Consider the following 12,065-nt stretch of genomic DNA (forward strand, 5'->3'; position numbering starts at 1 on the left):
CTATCTTGGTTCCAAGAATAACACCCTTTACCCATCACAGTTCTTCCCCTTCCGCCTACCCTGCTCCTGGAAATGCTTTCTGCCTAATTCCACAGTCCAAATCATAGGCCACAAAGTAGCATAATCCCAATAATAGATAAAACAGTCCTTCAACACAAATTTTAAGTTATGTAAATGAGATATGAATTCGAACGGACTGTTAACTCTGGTAATACAAGCCTAACAGACATAAAGTTTGAGACATTAACGTGTAATTGGAAAAGACATCCCAATTTCTCAAATTCAGGAGAAATTTAAGAAAATGCAAGCCCCCAATACACATAAATGGTACGGTAACGATTGGATGGGGTGAGAACACTAATCATAAAAATAAGAGCACATCTCCTGGGCACGTGCTATGTACACACCATGTACTCTGTGTATTACAAGGTATTCTTACCATCGTTATGCTTCTAGTTCTCCACAAGAAACAGGTTTAGAGCTCCGTACTTTGTTCCGATAGTTAGTTCTATATTAACATATTTCTGGCATAGCCAGCCCCAAACCTCTTCTGTTTTCCTTCCCTCTCATTACGTGTCTTGAGTTGAAGAAGTAGGCCCCGCTGATTCCCCTACTTAAAATCCTCACCGAAATTTAATGAGTAACGGTCTCCCCTGAACTGTCCTCTCCTCCGAGCATCTCATTTGAAGTACTACCCTTTTACTCCCCATGAAGAACTAGGAAGCAATCAGCAACTTTCTTCTTTCATTTTTCCAGTTATTTGAACTGCACCTTCACTGCAGAGAGCACGGGCATTCTAGAACACACTCACAGAGGGGCGCCTGGGTGGCGCAGTCGGTTAAGCGTCCGACTTCAGCCAGGTCACGATCTCGCGCTCCGCGAGTTGGAGCCCCGCGTCAGGCTCTGGGCTGATGGCTCGGAGGGAGCCTGTTTCGATTCTGTGTCTCCCTCTCTCTCTGCCCCTCCCCCGTTCATGCTCTGTCTCTCTCTGTCCCAAAAATAAATAAACGTTGAAAAAAAAAAAATTTTAAAACACACTCACAGATAACCATCATTCACTTTCAGTTCCACAAGCATCTGTTTAACGCTCCCCTTCTATCCATGTCCCTGCAGTCTTTCTGGGTTGCCCAAGTTTATTCTCTAGTAGAGTCCTCAAGAAGTGCTCAAAAAGAAACCAAAGTTCCCCAAATTCATACCTGTGTTCCTAACACTTTGTCTGTTTTTATAGTTTAGTCCATTTAGCTGGATATAAAATTCCAGGCTTTCTTTTTTTGTTTTTGTTGAGAATACTAAATGTTACCCCACTGCTTCTGGCATAAAGTGTTACTATCAAAATCAAGTAATCTAATTATTCTTTCCCTTTATTTTTTTTTAAATCCTTAAAAAATTTTTTTAATGTTTTTTTTTGTTTGTTTTTTTGAGAAAGAGAGAGAGAAAGACAGAGCACAAGTGGGGTAGGCACAGACAGAGGAACACAGAATCTGAAACAGGCTCCAGACTCTGAGCTGTCAGCCCGGCACCCAGTGTGGGGGCTTGAACTCCCGAACCATGAGATCATGACCTGAGCCGATGACAGATGCCTAACCAACTCAGCTACCCAGGCACCCCTATTCTTTCCCTTTAATAATGACTTATGTCTTTGCCTAGATACCCCAAGAATCTTTTTTTTTTTATTTTTTTAATCTTTACTTTTGAGAGAGACAGACAGACAATGTGAGTGGGGGAGGAACAGAGAGAGAGGGAGACACAGAATCGAAAGCAGGCTCCAGGTTCTGAGCTGTCAGCACAGAGTCCAATGCAAGGCTCGAACTCACAGACTGCAACATCATGACCTGAAGCAAAGTCAGACGCTCAACTGATGAGCCACCCAGGCGCCCCACCAAGAATCTTTTAAGTCCAGTAATTTTTAAAAAATATGTCTACATGTTGGGTCATTTCTGGACCCATATAACACAAGTACACAACATACCTTTTCAAAATGTGGTGGCAAATCCTTTTCTTTTTTTTTTTTAATTTCAGGAAATTTAACTTTTAGTATATATTAAGTTTCATTACTTTTGTTCTTCAGGATTTCTTATTACTATATGTTGAAACCTTACTGCCTGTCTTTAATAACTGTCACCTTTTTCTAGATGGTTATTTTTCTTCAGTTCTTTTTTGTTTAATTTTTTTTTCTATTTATCTCCAGTTCGCTAAAGAAATTCTTTATTGTGTTTGTTCACTCTTGTGTTCCTTCTAAATTAGGCTTCTAGATTTTTATTAATGACTTTCTCCCCGTTTCTTCAGTTACCACCACATTTCTAGGATTTCTATCCGGATTTATATTCATATTCATATCGCTTTCTAAATTTGGGTTTGTTCTAAAACACTAGGTTATCGTTTTCATTAGCTTTATGGACATTTCTCGCTGTCACGCTTTCACTGTCTGCACAAATATTACTCTGCTCCTTATTCCTTTCTTCTTACAAAAGCTCTGTGGGAAATATGACTGCAATCCTTGACTGTTGCTCATTTTCATGTAAAATAAAAAACATTTATTTTTACTTTTTTTTTTAAAGTTTACTTATTTGTTCTGTGAAAGCAAGAGAAACCATGAGCACGGGAAGGGGCAGAGGCAGAGAGAGAGAGAGAGAGAGAGAGAGAGAGAGAGAGAGGGAGGGAGGGAGGGAGGGAGGGAGGGAGGGAGAGAATCCCAAGCAGGCTCCACGCTGTCAGTGCAGAGCGCAATGCAGGGCTCAAACCCACGAACCATGAGATCCTGACCTGAGCCGAAATCAAGAGTGAGACACTTAACCAACTGAGTCACCCAGGCACCCCTAAAATAAAAAAACTTAGAAAACTGAAGAACTTTTCTGGCTTTGGTCCTTTTATGTCTCCGTGAAGGGTACTGAAATACAGCCTCGTAAGTGACATCTCCTGTGTGTTCACCTTCCCTCACTTCATCCGACCTTTTTTCCCTTTGCCTCCACCGTCGCCATCCTGCTTATTTTGGATTCCGTTCCCAGCAGTGTCTCCTCAAGTGCAGGGCTTTGGCCAGGAAAGGAGCTTCAACTGTCTTTGAAAGTTCATAGGGACCAGACGGCTCTGACCCTCAGAACTCGCCACACGCCCCATATATCCTGGAAACTTGAAAACATCTTTGTCTCCCCTACTGTTCTCAAATTTGCTGGCCACCCTTTCCAGGGAGTTTTTGCTGGTGATCCTGCGGTTCTCCTGTTCTCAGGCCCTTCAGACGGCCTGCTGCCTCCTTCTGTACAAGCACGGACACCATGCACGTCTTGTAGTTACTGGAGATGGGCCCTCACCCACTTGCACTGGGGTTTGTGGGGACACCGTTCACTTCATCTTGTAGAGGCGGTGTCCACGAGGTATCCGTTTTGCTGTTCTAGTTACTTTGTTTTTAGAGAAAACTGTGGAGATTCAAAAAAACTATGTCCTGCTGTCATCTTCCCAGAACTCAAACATTCTTTGGAGATACGTATAATAAGTATCCCTAAAAGTCTAAAATTAACAAATGTAAGTTTATCTGCTCTCACCTGGGTCTTAGAACAAAGGCCCTAAGGACGAAGAAATTCAACTCTGCAATGTGGCTACCCTTAGGTTTCTCATCATTCCCATAAATATCGTATGTTCTTTCATGTGATATTTAGTCATATCATCATTAACTGCTTCCACTTAGCGATTAGAAGCTGAAATAATACAAACATGAACTACTAAAGGGAGAGGAGAGGGAAGATAATGTGGAAGTCTTAAAGCCATTTTAAGAAATTTATCAGAGCAGACGCTCACATTAAAATATTATTTAGGGAGAAGGATGGCGAAAGTTACTATTTTTGCAAAGAATTCACCAGGCCGTTTTTATGTCCCAGGAACCCTGCTCAACAGACACAGGGTACACAAAGAGAGTAAGCCATAGCCACCTGACCTTGGGGAACTGTCAAAGACCAGGTGGGACAAAACAACAGTTAAGCGAACGAGTGCAAATGCCATGAAAGCATTAAACAGAAATGACTCGCTAGAAAGACAGAACCCGGGAGGAGAGTATCTACCAAACTATTAGCTTTGTTGCCTAACTTATGCATTTCTTCTTTTTTTTTTAAGTTTTATTTATTTAAGTAATCTCCACACCTGCTGTGGGACTTGAACTCACGACCCCGAAATCAAGAGTCACATGCTCTTCCAACCGGCCAGGCACCAATTATTACTTTAGACATTTCTGAAGCACTTAACACTTTTTCCTCTATTGAGTATACACTGTTACTTTTGTATTTCCTAAAATAGGAGATTCTTCTTTTTGCCAGCTGAATTAGAGTTATTTTTAACTGTAATACTCAACGCTCACAAAGACATATCAAAAGACACACATTCATGTAATGCGAGTGGGTATAAATTGGTACATATTACCAAAGAGTTTTCTGAAAAGCTGTATCAAGGGCCTTAAAAGTTTTCAAAACTCTATAACCCAATACTCACACTCCTAGGACTCAATTATAAGAAAGTAATTTAACACATAACCAAGCATCTGTGCACAGATGTTAGTACTTTAAAATAAAAAAGGAAAGGAAAAATTTAAAAACAATGTCAAACAGGAGATATCCAACTAGGAAATGATCACATAATGAAATATCCTCAAATCAGCACACTTTAAAGTGCATTTCTAAAAGTACTTCACCCTCAAAAAAGCTACAGTTCCGAATGCTCCAGATTTGCTTCAAGTTTCAAGTGATCTGACAGCAGATCACCAACTTAGCTAAGTTTTCGATGACACAGGGGAATATTTATGATCCGATGCTAAGCCAAAAAAAGAGAATATGTAAATAACATAAAATACATTCTAACCCAAGCACACCATCCTGCATGTCAAAAATGGCACAGAAAACAAAAACTTGAAAGGAAACGTGCCAGTGTGAACTGGACAGAACTTTGGGTCTACTTCCTCCTACTTCTCTCTATTCTTACAAATTTCCAAATTTCTTCAGTGTCTGTGTATTACTTAATAAACAGGGAGAAAAAGTAACAGACTGAGAGCAAAATATAAATCCACTGGATTTACCATTCACCAAAAACAATAAATTTGTTGAATTATTAGAAGTGGAATCTGATTGCCCAGGGTTAAGAAATGAGTAGAAGCTACAGAAGGGAACAACATAAAGACCAGATGCACAGGGCTGTGTGAAGAACAATCCCAAAAGGAGGCAAACTGGCAGTTATGTGCCAAAATATTAAAATGTGCAAACCCAATGCACCCTACATCTGAATGAGATTTAAAAGTTCATTTTTTCTTTTAATTTACAGATCTGACTTCTAACTGCTACCCTAATAATATGCCATACTCCTAGGACTATTAAATATGCAAACCTTGCCCTAGAAAACTCACATTTTACAATGAATTAGAGGGGTGCCTGGGTGGTTCAGTCGGTTAAGTGTCCAACTTCAGCTCAGGTCATGATCTCACAGTTTGTGGGTTCGAGCCCCGCATCAGGCTCTGTGACAACAGCTTGGAGCCTGGAACCTGTTTCGGATTCTGTGATTCCCCTCTCTGCCCCTCCCCTGCTGGCACTCTGTCTCTCCCTCTCTCAAAAATAAATAAACATTAAATTTTTTTAAATAAATAAATAATAAGATGAATTAGTGAATCTAAAGTTAAAATTCTGCCATATTAGTTTTAAGCACTTAAATTCATACGCTTAAGAAATATGACAAAGACCCTATGAGCAAATCAGCACAATTTAAAATAATTTCCAAGGCATTCCACCTAAAAGAGTTGTAGTTCTATATGTTCCAGAACTCTTTCAAGTTTTAAAATGACTAACCTATCACTATTGTTCGACAATCTTAATTGTTAAAGACGACGATGCCAACATCAAGAATGGTATCGACTGCTATATCCAACAGCTTTGCACAAATTATGTTCCATTGGATACTCACGAGCATAAATAACAAATCAGAGTGGGAGGTCCTTTTATCCAATAAACTGGAAAAAAACATGCAAGAGCTTTTATATTAACATACACCAAAATCTCTGAGGCAGTACATTTTCCAAATGCAATCTCGGAAGTAAGTGATTCTACATCTTTTATTTTTTTTAAGTAGGCTCATGCCCAGGGTGGAGCCCAACATGGGGCCCGAATTCATGACCCTGAGATCATGACTCGAGCTGAGATCAAGAGTCCGAAGCTCAACCAACGGAGCCACCCAAGTGCCCCTCTGCATCTTGAATAAGTGAAACGTGGTTACCTCTTAATTCAAAAGGATAAAGAGTGCTCCGAGGCTCCGAGGAGGACGGTGTGCTTGGGTAGACTGTCACTCATCTCTAACGGGAATGAATGGGAGGGCAGGGATGTGCGCAGAACAGACAGCCAGGAGGCAGCCACGGAGTCTGGAGCTCAGGAGAAAGGAGTAGGACACGAAAGTAGATTCGCGAAACGTCGGCACGTGGGGGTCAGGTGAGGGCCAAGTACTGTGAATGCTGTTAACCAAAGAGAGCTTTCTGTTTTTACTCTAGATGCCTTGAATTCAATACGGAAGTTTCAAGAACTGATAACAAATATCCACTGCAGTGTTTGTTTACATATCTTCCCACTTCCCCAACTGAACGGGGCCATTAGCTTCTAGGCACAGGGATCCTTGTGGGCAGGCCACCTATCATGGTACGTTACAGTACCCGGTACAAGGCAAACGTGAGCCCAACAGTTGTTTGGCCACAGATAATTTTTTGTCCCCAAATTTAAAAACAATTCAATTTTACTTCATTTATAGTCTTATTTTTAAATATGCAAAAAGACCCTCAAATCTAAAGGGTATGAGAATACCCATATACACAAGTACCAGAGGTGCATCAAAGTTTGACTTTAGCTTGGTGCTCAAGAAAAATCTATTATTAAAGCCTTTGCTTTTGAAAGACCAATCATCAGTCAACACCTAGTTCAACACACTTTCTAGCAGCTCTGGACCCACACCTAACCACCCAAGTGGGATGACAGAGCAGGGCATCGTAGCATCTAACCAACAGAGAGAGTCAGTGCCATGAAAGCCTAGGGAGAACAGAACACCCACTTCCGAGTATGCAGCAGCATTCCAGAAATAGCTTTTCACGGAAGAACTCCTCGTGAGCGTTTGCGTGGTCAAGTTCTATCAGGTGAAGTACAATAAAATGTGCGCACAGGAACACAAGAGTGACTGCTGCCTTAATTAATGATGATCAGGACAGCTGCTAATTTCGTGCTCAAAAACAATTACTAACCTTTAAGTCATTAAAAGGGAAATACAGCAACAGCTAATACATATGTAGAGAAAGCCAGATCTTCCTTCTTGAGTTTTTCCCTCATAAGCCGCTAAGTGTTGATAACTCTTAAAGAACACAGGCCAAATGAGAGAGCCCGCGTTAGATCATAAATCGAATCTTCGTAGAATTTTTGTGTTCCGGCATTCATAAAAGTGACTAGGTAACCTTTATAATAAACTGTTTTTACTCTTTAGACACCTCATGCCATCCATAAGCCTTTCAAGAAAAAGGGCTGCTTGGGAACCCTTTGTATCTCATAGAGATTAAAGGAGAAAGAAAAGAGCAACTTTGCCACGACCTCAAAATTTCATGCAGGAACACCTCCAACCAAAATCATTAACTATTCATGGATAAATCCAGGAGATATCCCACAAATGCTTGGTGTCTCTACTGACCTCGGATGAAAGTGAACACCTACTTGGGAAAGCCAATGTGCCCTATGGTGCCCGACGAGCAATCCGCGGGCCGACAGTGCTGAAAACTGTTCCGGCACCAAAAGGTCAAACTTATAAAATCGGACAGTATTTTCATCAAATTCTAAAGTTTTTCTCCGTAAATATTCCTACTCGTTTCTCTAGGACAGTGACACTCAGCCTCGGCACCACGTTGACTTTACGAGCCCCTCAGCCAGAACGTGTTGTACACGGGGCAGCTCTAGGGCGCACGTCTGAGAGACGGATCAAAGAGGATTACCCAGTCACCTTTTACTTAAAAAAGAATTACCAGAAGATTCTGTGAATCCACATTAATGTAAAACATTATTTCATCTACAATTTCATTTAAAAATATATTCAAAACACATTTCTTCATTCAAAATAGTAGAGACATTTTTTTGAATCCCACTCTAAAGTCAAAAAGGTAATTTTTTTCCTTTAGAAAGCATAGATCGCCAAAAACAAAAACCAGTCACAAAAACTTTAAGAGCTACACCAATAATGCAATTAAATCTCTATGTGAGGTTTATGTCATTACTTCTTTCCCAGTTAAAGACCACATTTTCAAACAGTTTATAAATATAATCCAATAAGACTATCCTGACAAAGTCTATAAATATAAGGCACTTGGTTCAACAAAAAGCCTCACAATCAGTGTGACTTAAAGAATATACAAGTTTAAAAATTACCACTTTATCCATCAGCCACCCTGTAGTTTCAAGAGTGTGAACACAGCCATAGATGGGCTAGCCTCCATTTTTCCGTTTTCCATTAATAAGATCACCTCAATTAATAACTCAATCAAAAATACTCTTCCAAAAATGCCTTTATACTGCTTCTCCCATGTAAATACAAATAACAAAAGGATGAAAGGAAAGAAGGAAGGAAGAAGAGAAAGAGAGAGGGCTGGAGGAAAGGATGAAGGAGGGAACAAGGGAAGAAAAAAACAAAATCCCAGACTTTATTTTTCCAAGGAATCATACATGCGGGTATAATATCCTTACTTTAACTGTCAGTCTGAATTTAGATACACGAACACCTACTCCGTATGCCCTTAAAAGATCTGCTCAATCCTAATGGGGAGCTGAAGGAAACATGCATTCAACCATAAAGGTGAATATTTTTTTGTTTTTGACAGAAGCGCTTCAATTTTACCAAAGTATTAGCCAACCAACCACTTTTGAAAAAGTCAAGTACTAGCAATTAGTATGCTGTACTTGTGTTAATACCACACTACTCAGTCACTAATATCAAACAGATTCCCAAAGTCAAGTTTATTAAATATCACAACTATCTTTGTATTTATCGATCTAAATATAATTCCCCCCACTACGATGTTTATCAGAAAGCACCCACATTCAAAATACAGCACCAGTTCCCACATTCGCTCAGACAGCCATAGCTTTACTGTATTTCAAAACTTGAGTCACCTGTATGCATCGTCTTCTTTCAAGTCTCATATCATCCTGATGGGGTGGGGGGAGGGAGGGAAGAGTCCAGCAGCAAAACTATAACACTGTGTGAAGAAAAACAGATTATGATAAGAGATAAGGATGCAAGACAATCACCCCTAATTGAGGAACATCTAACGTAACTACAATCCCCAAAACAGAGATACAGTGACTGTAAACTTGTACACTAACATTTATTAAGCTTACTTGAAAATAATTTTCATTAATGAAGATCCGTTATACATATATTTAATGTAATGTATTCCATTGCCAGGGAGAAAAGGTTTCAAAAATCTGTCTACCACCAATGAAAACTTCAGGCATTTCTAGGTATGAAATAAAGTCAATATTTCACTCTTCTATGTAATTTATCTGGGGGGAAATGCACATTTTGTAATATCCCTCAATTCACAAATCAGTATGAATGTGAATTCACTTCTCATCATGGCTTACTATCAGAGGTAGTTCGATTTGCCTGACGGTTAAGATTAACTTGTCAATCTACCAAGGTTATTTGTCAATGAAGTTCTGAGACACTGCTCAACTGCCCCCACCTAAGCCCACAGGCAGCTTCTGCTCCCCAAGTGGTTTCTCTTACTTTACTGTAAGTCTTGCCCCGGACTTCCTAGTTATTGCTTCCATTGGTATTTCACAAATGAGCAGCAAATTTTATAGTGACTGATGGGAAAGCAATGGCAACTGCAATGTTATCAGCTGAGAGCAGGTGATAACAGATGAGAGACAAGGACAAGGACAGGCTACAACCTAACTTGTAAATGAGTTCAGTCTACAAACCTACTTTTTCAACGGATACTGTGGAATTCAGTAAATATTACTAATGAAGTAATGCTGCTCACGTTGGCCAAGTTCCCAGGCCAGCCAAAAGAAACTTAAGTGATACTGAAAGATATTATTGGTCATGGGCACTGAGGACCCCTTAGAATACAATTGCAGATCCTCTCCCTATCTGAACAAAGTCTAAACTAGGTTGTTTTTCTTTGTTAGCACTCTCTCCGATCCTGATGTCTGTAATTCCCTAAATTTTACATTAGGGAATCCCAATCATCCTGCTTCCTAATCCTTTCTCCTAAGTAAGTTCTGTGTTCCTAAATTATTATCTAAAACTTCTACTGCCTCAGTGTGATTCACGTCAGGTATGTGACAGAAAAAAATCAACTAGACGGAAATAATTCACTTTAGTATTTGCAACTTTCAACAAGGATGTGAGTTAGTCCAAAGGAACCCCTAATTGGTAGAATTCTAATCATGTTACAAAATAAAGGTAAAAACAACCAAGCTTGTTTGAAGAAAAACGTTTGTAGGCAAATGGTCACAGATTTGAATGTGTATTTATTGCCCTCAAATATGTCTGCTTTTCACTCATTTCTCCTTCTATTTTTGAACTCCCAAGTTCTTTGAAAGCTTGACATTCGTACTCCAAATAGCAGCAACTGGAAAGAGCAGCTCGGGGACAGAGGTTTAAATGTATGAATTATCTGTAACTTAGGAACCGCCTATGTCTAAAATCACTACCTACATTCCAGACTCCACTTCTAAAGAACCACTCTTCCAGTTTAGATTCTACGATAAAACCTCAGACATGGAACCGACTGGTACCCACTCTGAGGGGGGGGGGTATGGACAGGTAGAGGGATGAACATTGAAGTACTATCTCAAAATAGTTTTATTTAAAAAATAATACTTGAAACCTCAAGATTAAGGATTTTTACATCAAAGACATACTCTTCTAAAAATTTTTCACTCATGAATGGTCAAGTCTTTACAATTCCAGCATAGACCATGGAGGCAAGAAATGTGAATTAAATCTCTAGCTATGAATTATATACTGTCAAATCTCTTGGGTTCTCAACATCACATTCTTCACCTATAAAATGTTAACTTACAATGTTACCGACACTTTGCCAACTTCAATGGTTTCAAAAGGATAGACACTACTGATACGAGAGAAAAATACTTCATACTTCATACAAAAAAAAGCAAAAGTAGGTAAAGCATTAGCAGTCTTTTTATTCTACTAAAAGCAGTTAGAAATTAGCAGATTATTCCATCACTGTATTAAATATCTAAAGGTAAGAAATGCGGGCAGGCCAGCGGCACAACGGACTGCGTATCTGAGGATCAGAAGAAGCATGCCTCAAGCCTGTCCAATTGAGAAAAGTCATCCATTAATCACCACTCATTTGAAAAGCAGCCTTTAGCAACGGGGAAAGCATCTCTACAAGTTACGAAACTTGCTGAGGACACACGCGGCAACCAAACCGTCATCCACTGAGCGATAATAAACTCCGTAAGTCTTGACCTTGGACTACTTGAAATTAAGATTCTACCGATAATTCCATATATCCTTCAGGCCGGTCACTTTTCAAAAAAAATCTGCTCCTACGAGGTCAGGGTTTTATGACAATAAGTAGGTAACAGCGAACACCAGATGGACTTTGCAAACTACAAACACAATTTCCTTTCTAAAGTCTGAAAATCCAGTCATATTTTAAATTCTTCTGAGAAAAAACCCACAGTGAATTTTTCACCTTTCCCCCTACAAATGGAGTCATTCACAAATGATGGCGCTCAATTAGATGCTAATGAAAAGCCTCTACTCTCCCTACCACAGGAACCTCCTATAATCCTCAAGAGCTTTTAGAGTATGTTTTAGCAAACATTTTGCCAAAGGCAATAAAACGGTCTATGAACAATCCAGAAACTGAGCTTAACTGATTTTTGAAGCTAAACCTACAAACCATTTGTTTAGTTGTCTGAAAATCACTGCATGAAAGTAACCTAGAGCACATCTGCAGAGACAGAATTTCAACGCACGGAAGTTTAAATGCACGGAATGCCCAGGTAGGGGTCAGACTCCATCTGTTAGTACGGGTC

The 12,065-nt window shown here is 39.7% G+C and overlaps 1 protein-coding gene across 5 annotated transcripts in view; it reads right to left on the minus strand.

Moving 5' to 3' along the window:
• Positions 1–12,065, minus strand: part of DYRK1A (dual specificity tyrosine phosphorylation regulated kinase 1A) — a 150,462-nt gene that overhangs the window by 86,555 nt on the left and 51,842 nt on the right. For 4 of the 5 annotated variants that reach the window (XM_043593604.1, XM_043593606.1, XM_043593603.1 and 1 more), the window contains exon 2: positions 9,150–9,235. The exons of the other annotated variant lie outside the window; for it this stretch is intronic. In XM_043593604.1, coding sequence (XP_043449539.1) covers positions 9,150–9,159 — 10 coding nt within the window. In that variant the 5' untranslated portion in view covers positions 9,160–9,235. The remainder of the gene's footprint in view (positions 1–9,149; positions 9,236–12,065) is intronic. 5 annotated transcript variants of the gene reach the window in all.

Source organism: Prionailurus bengalensis, chromosome C2, assembly GCF_016509475.1.
Source record: "Prionailurus bengalensis isolate Pbe53 chromosome C2, Fcat_Pben_1.1_paternal_pri, whole genome shotgun sequence".
Lineage (NCBI taxonomy): Eukaryota > Metazoa > Chordata > Mammalia > Carnivora > Felidae > Prionailurus > Prionailurus bengalensis.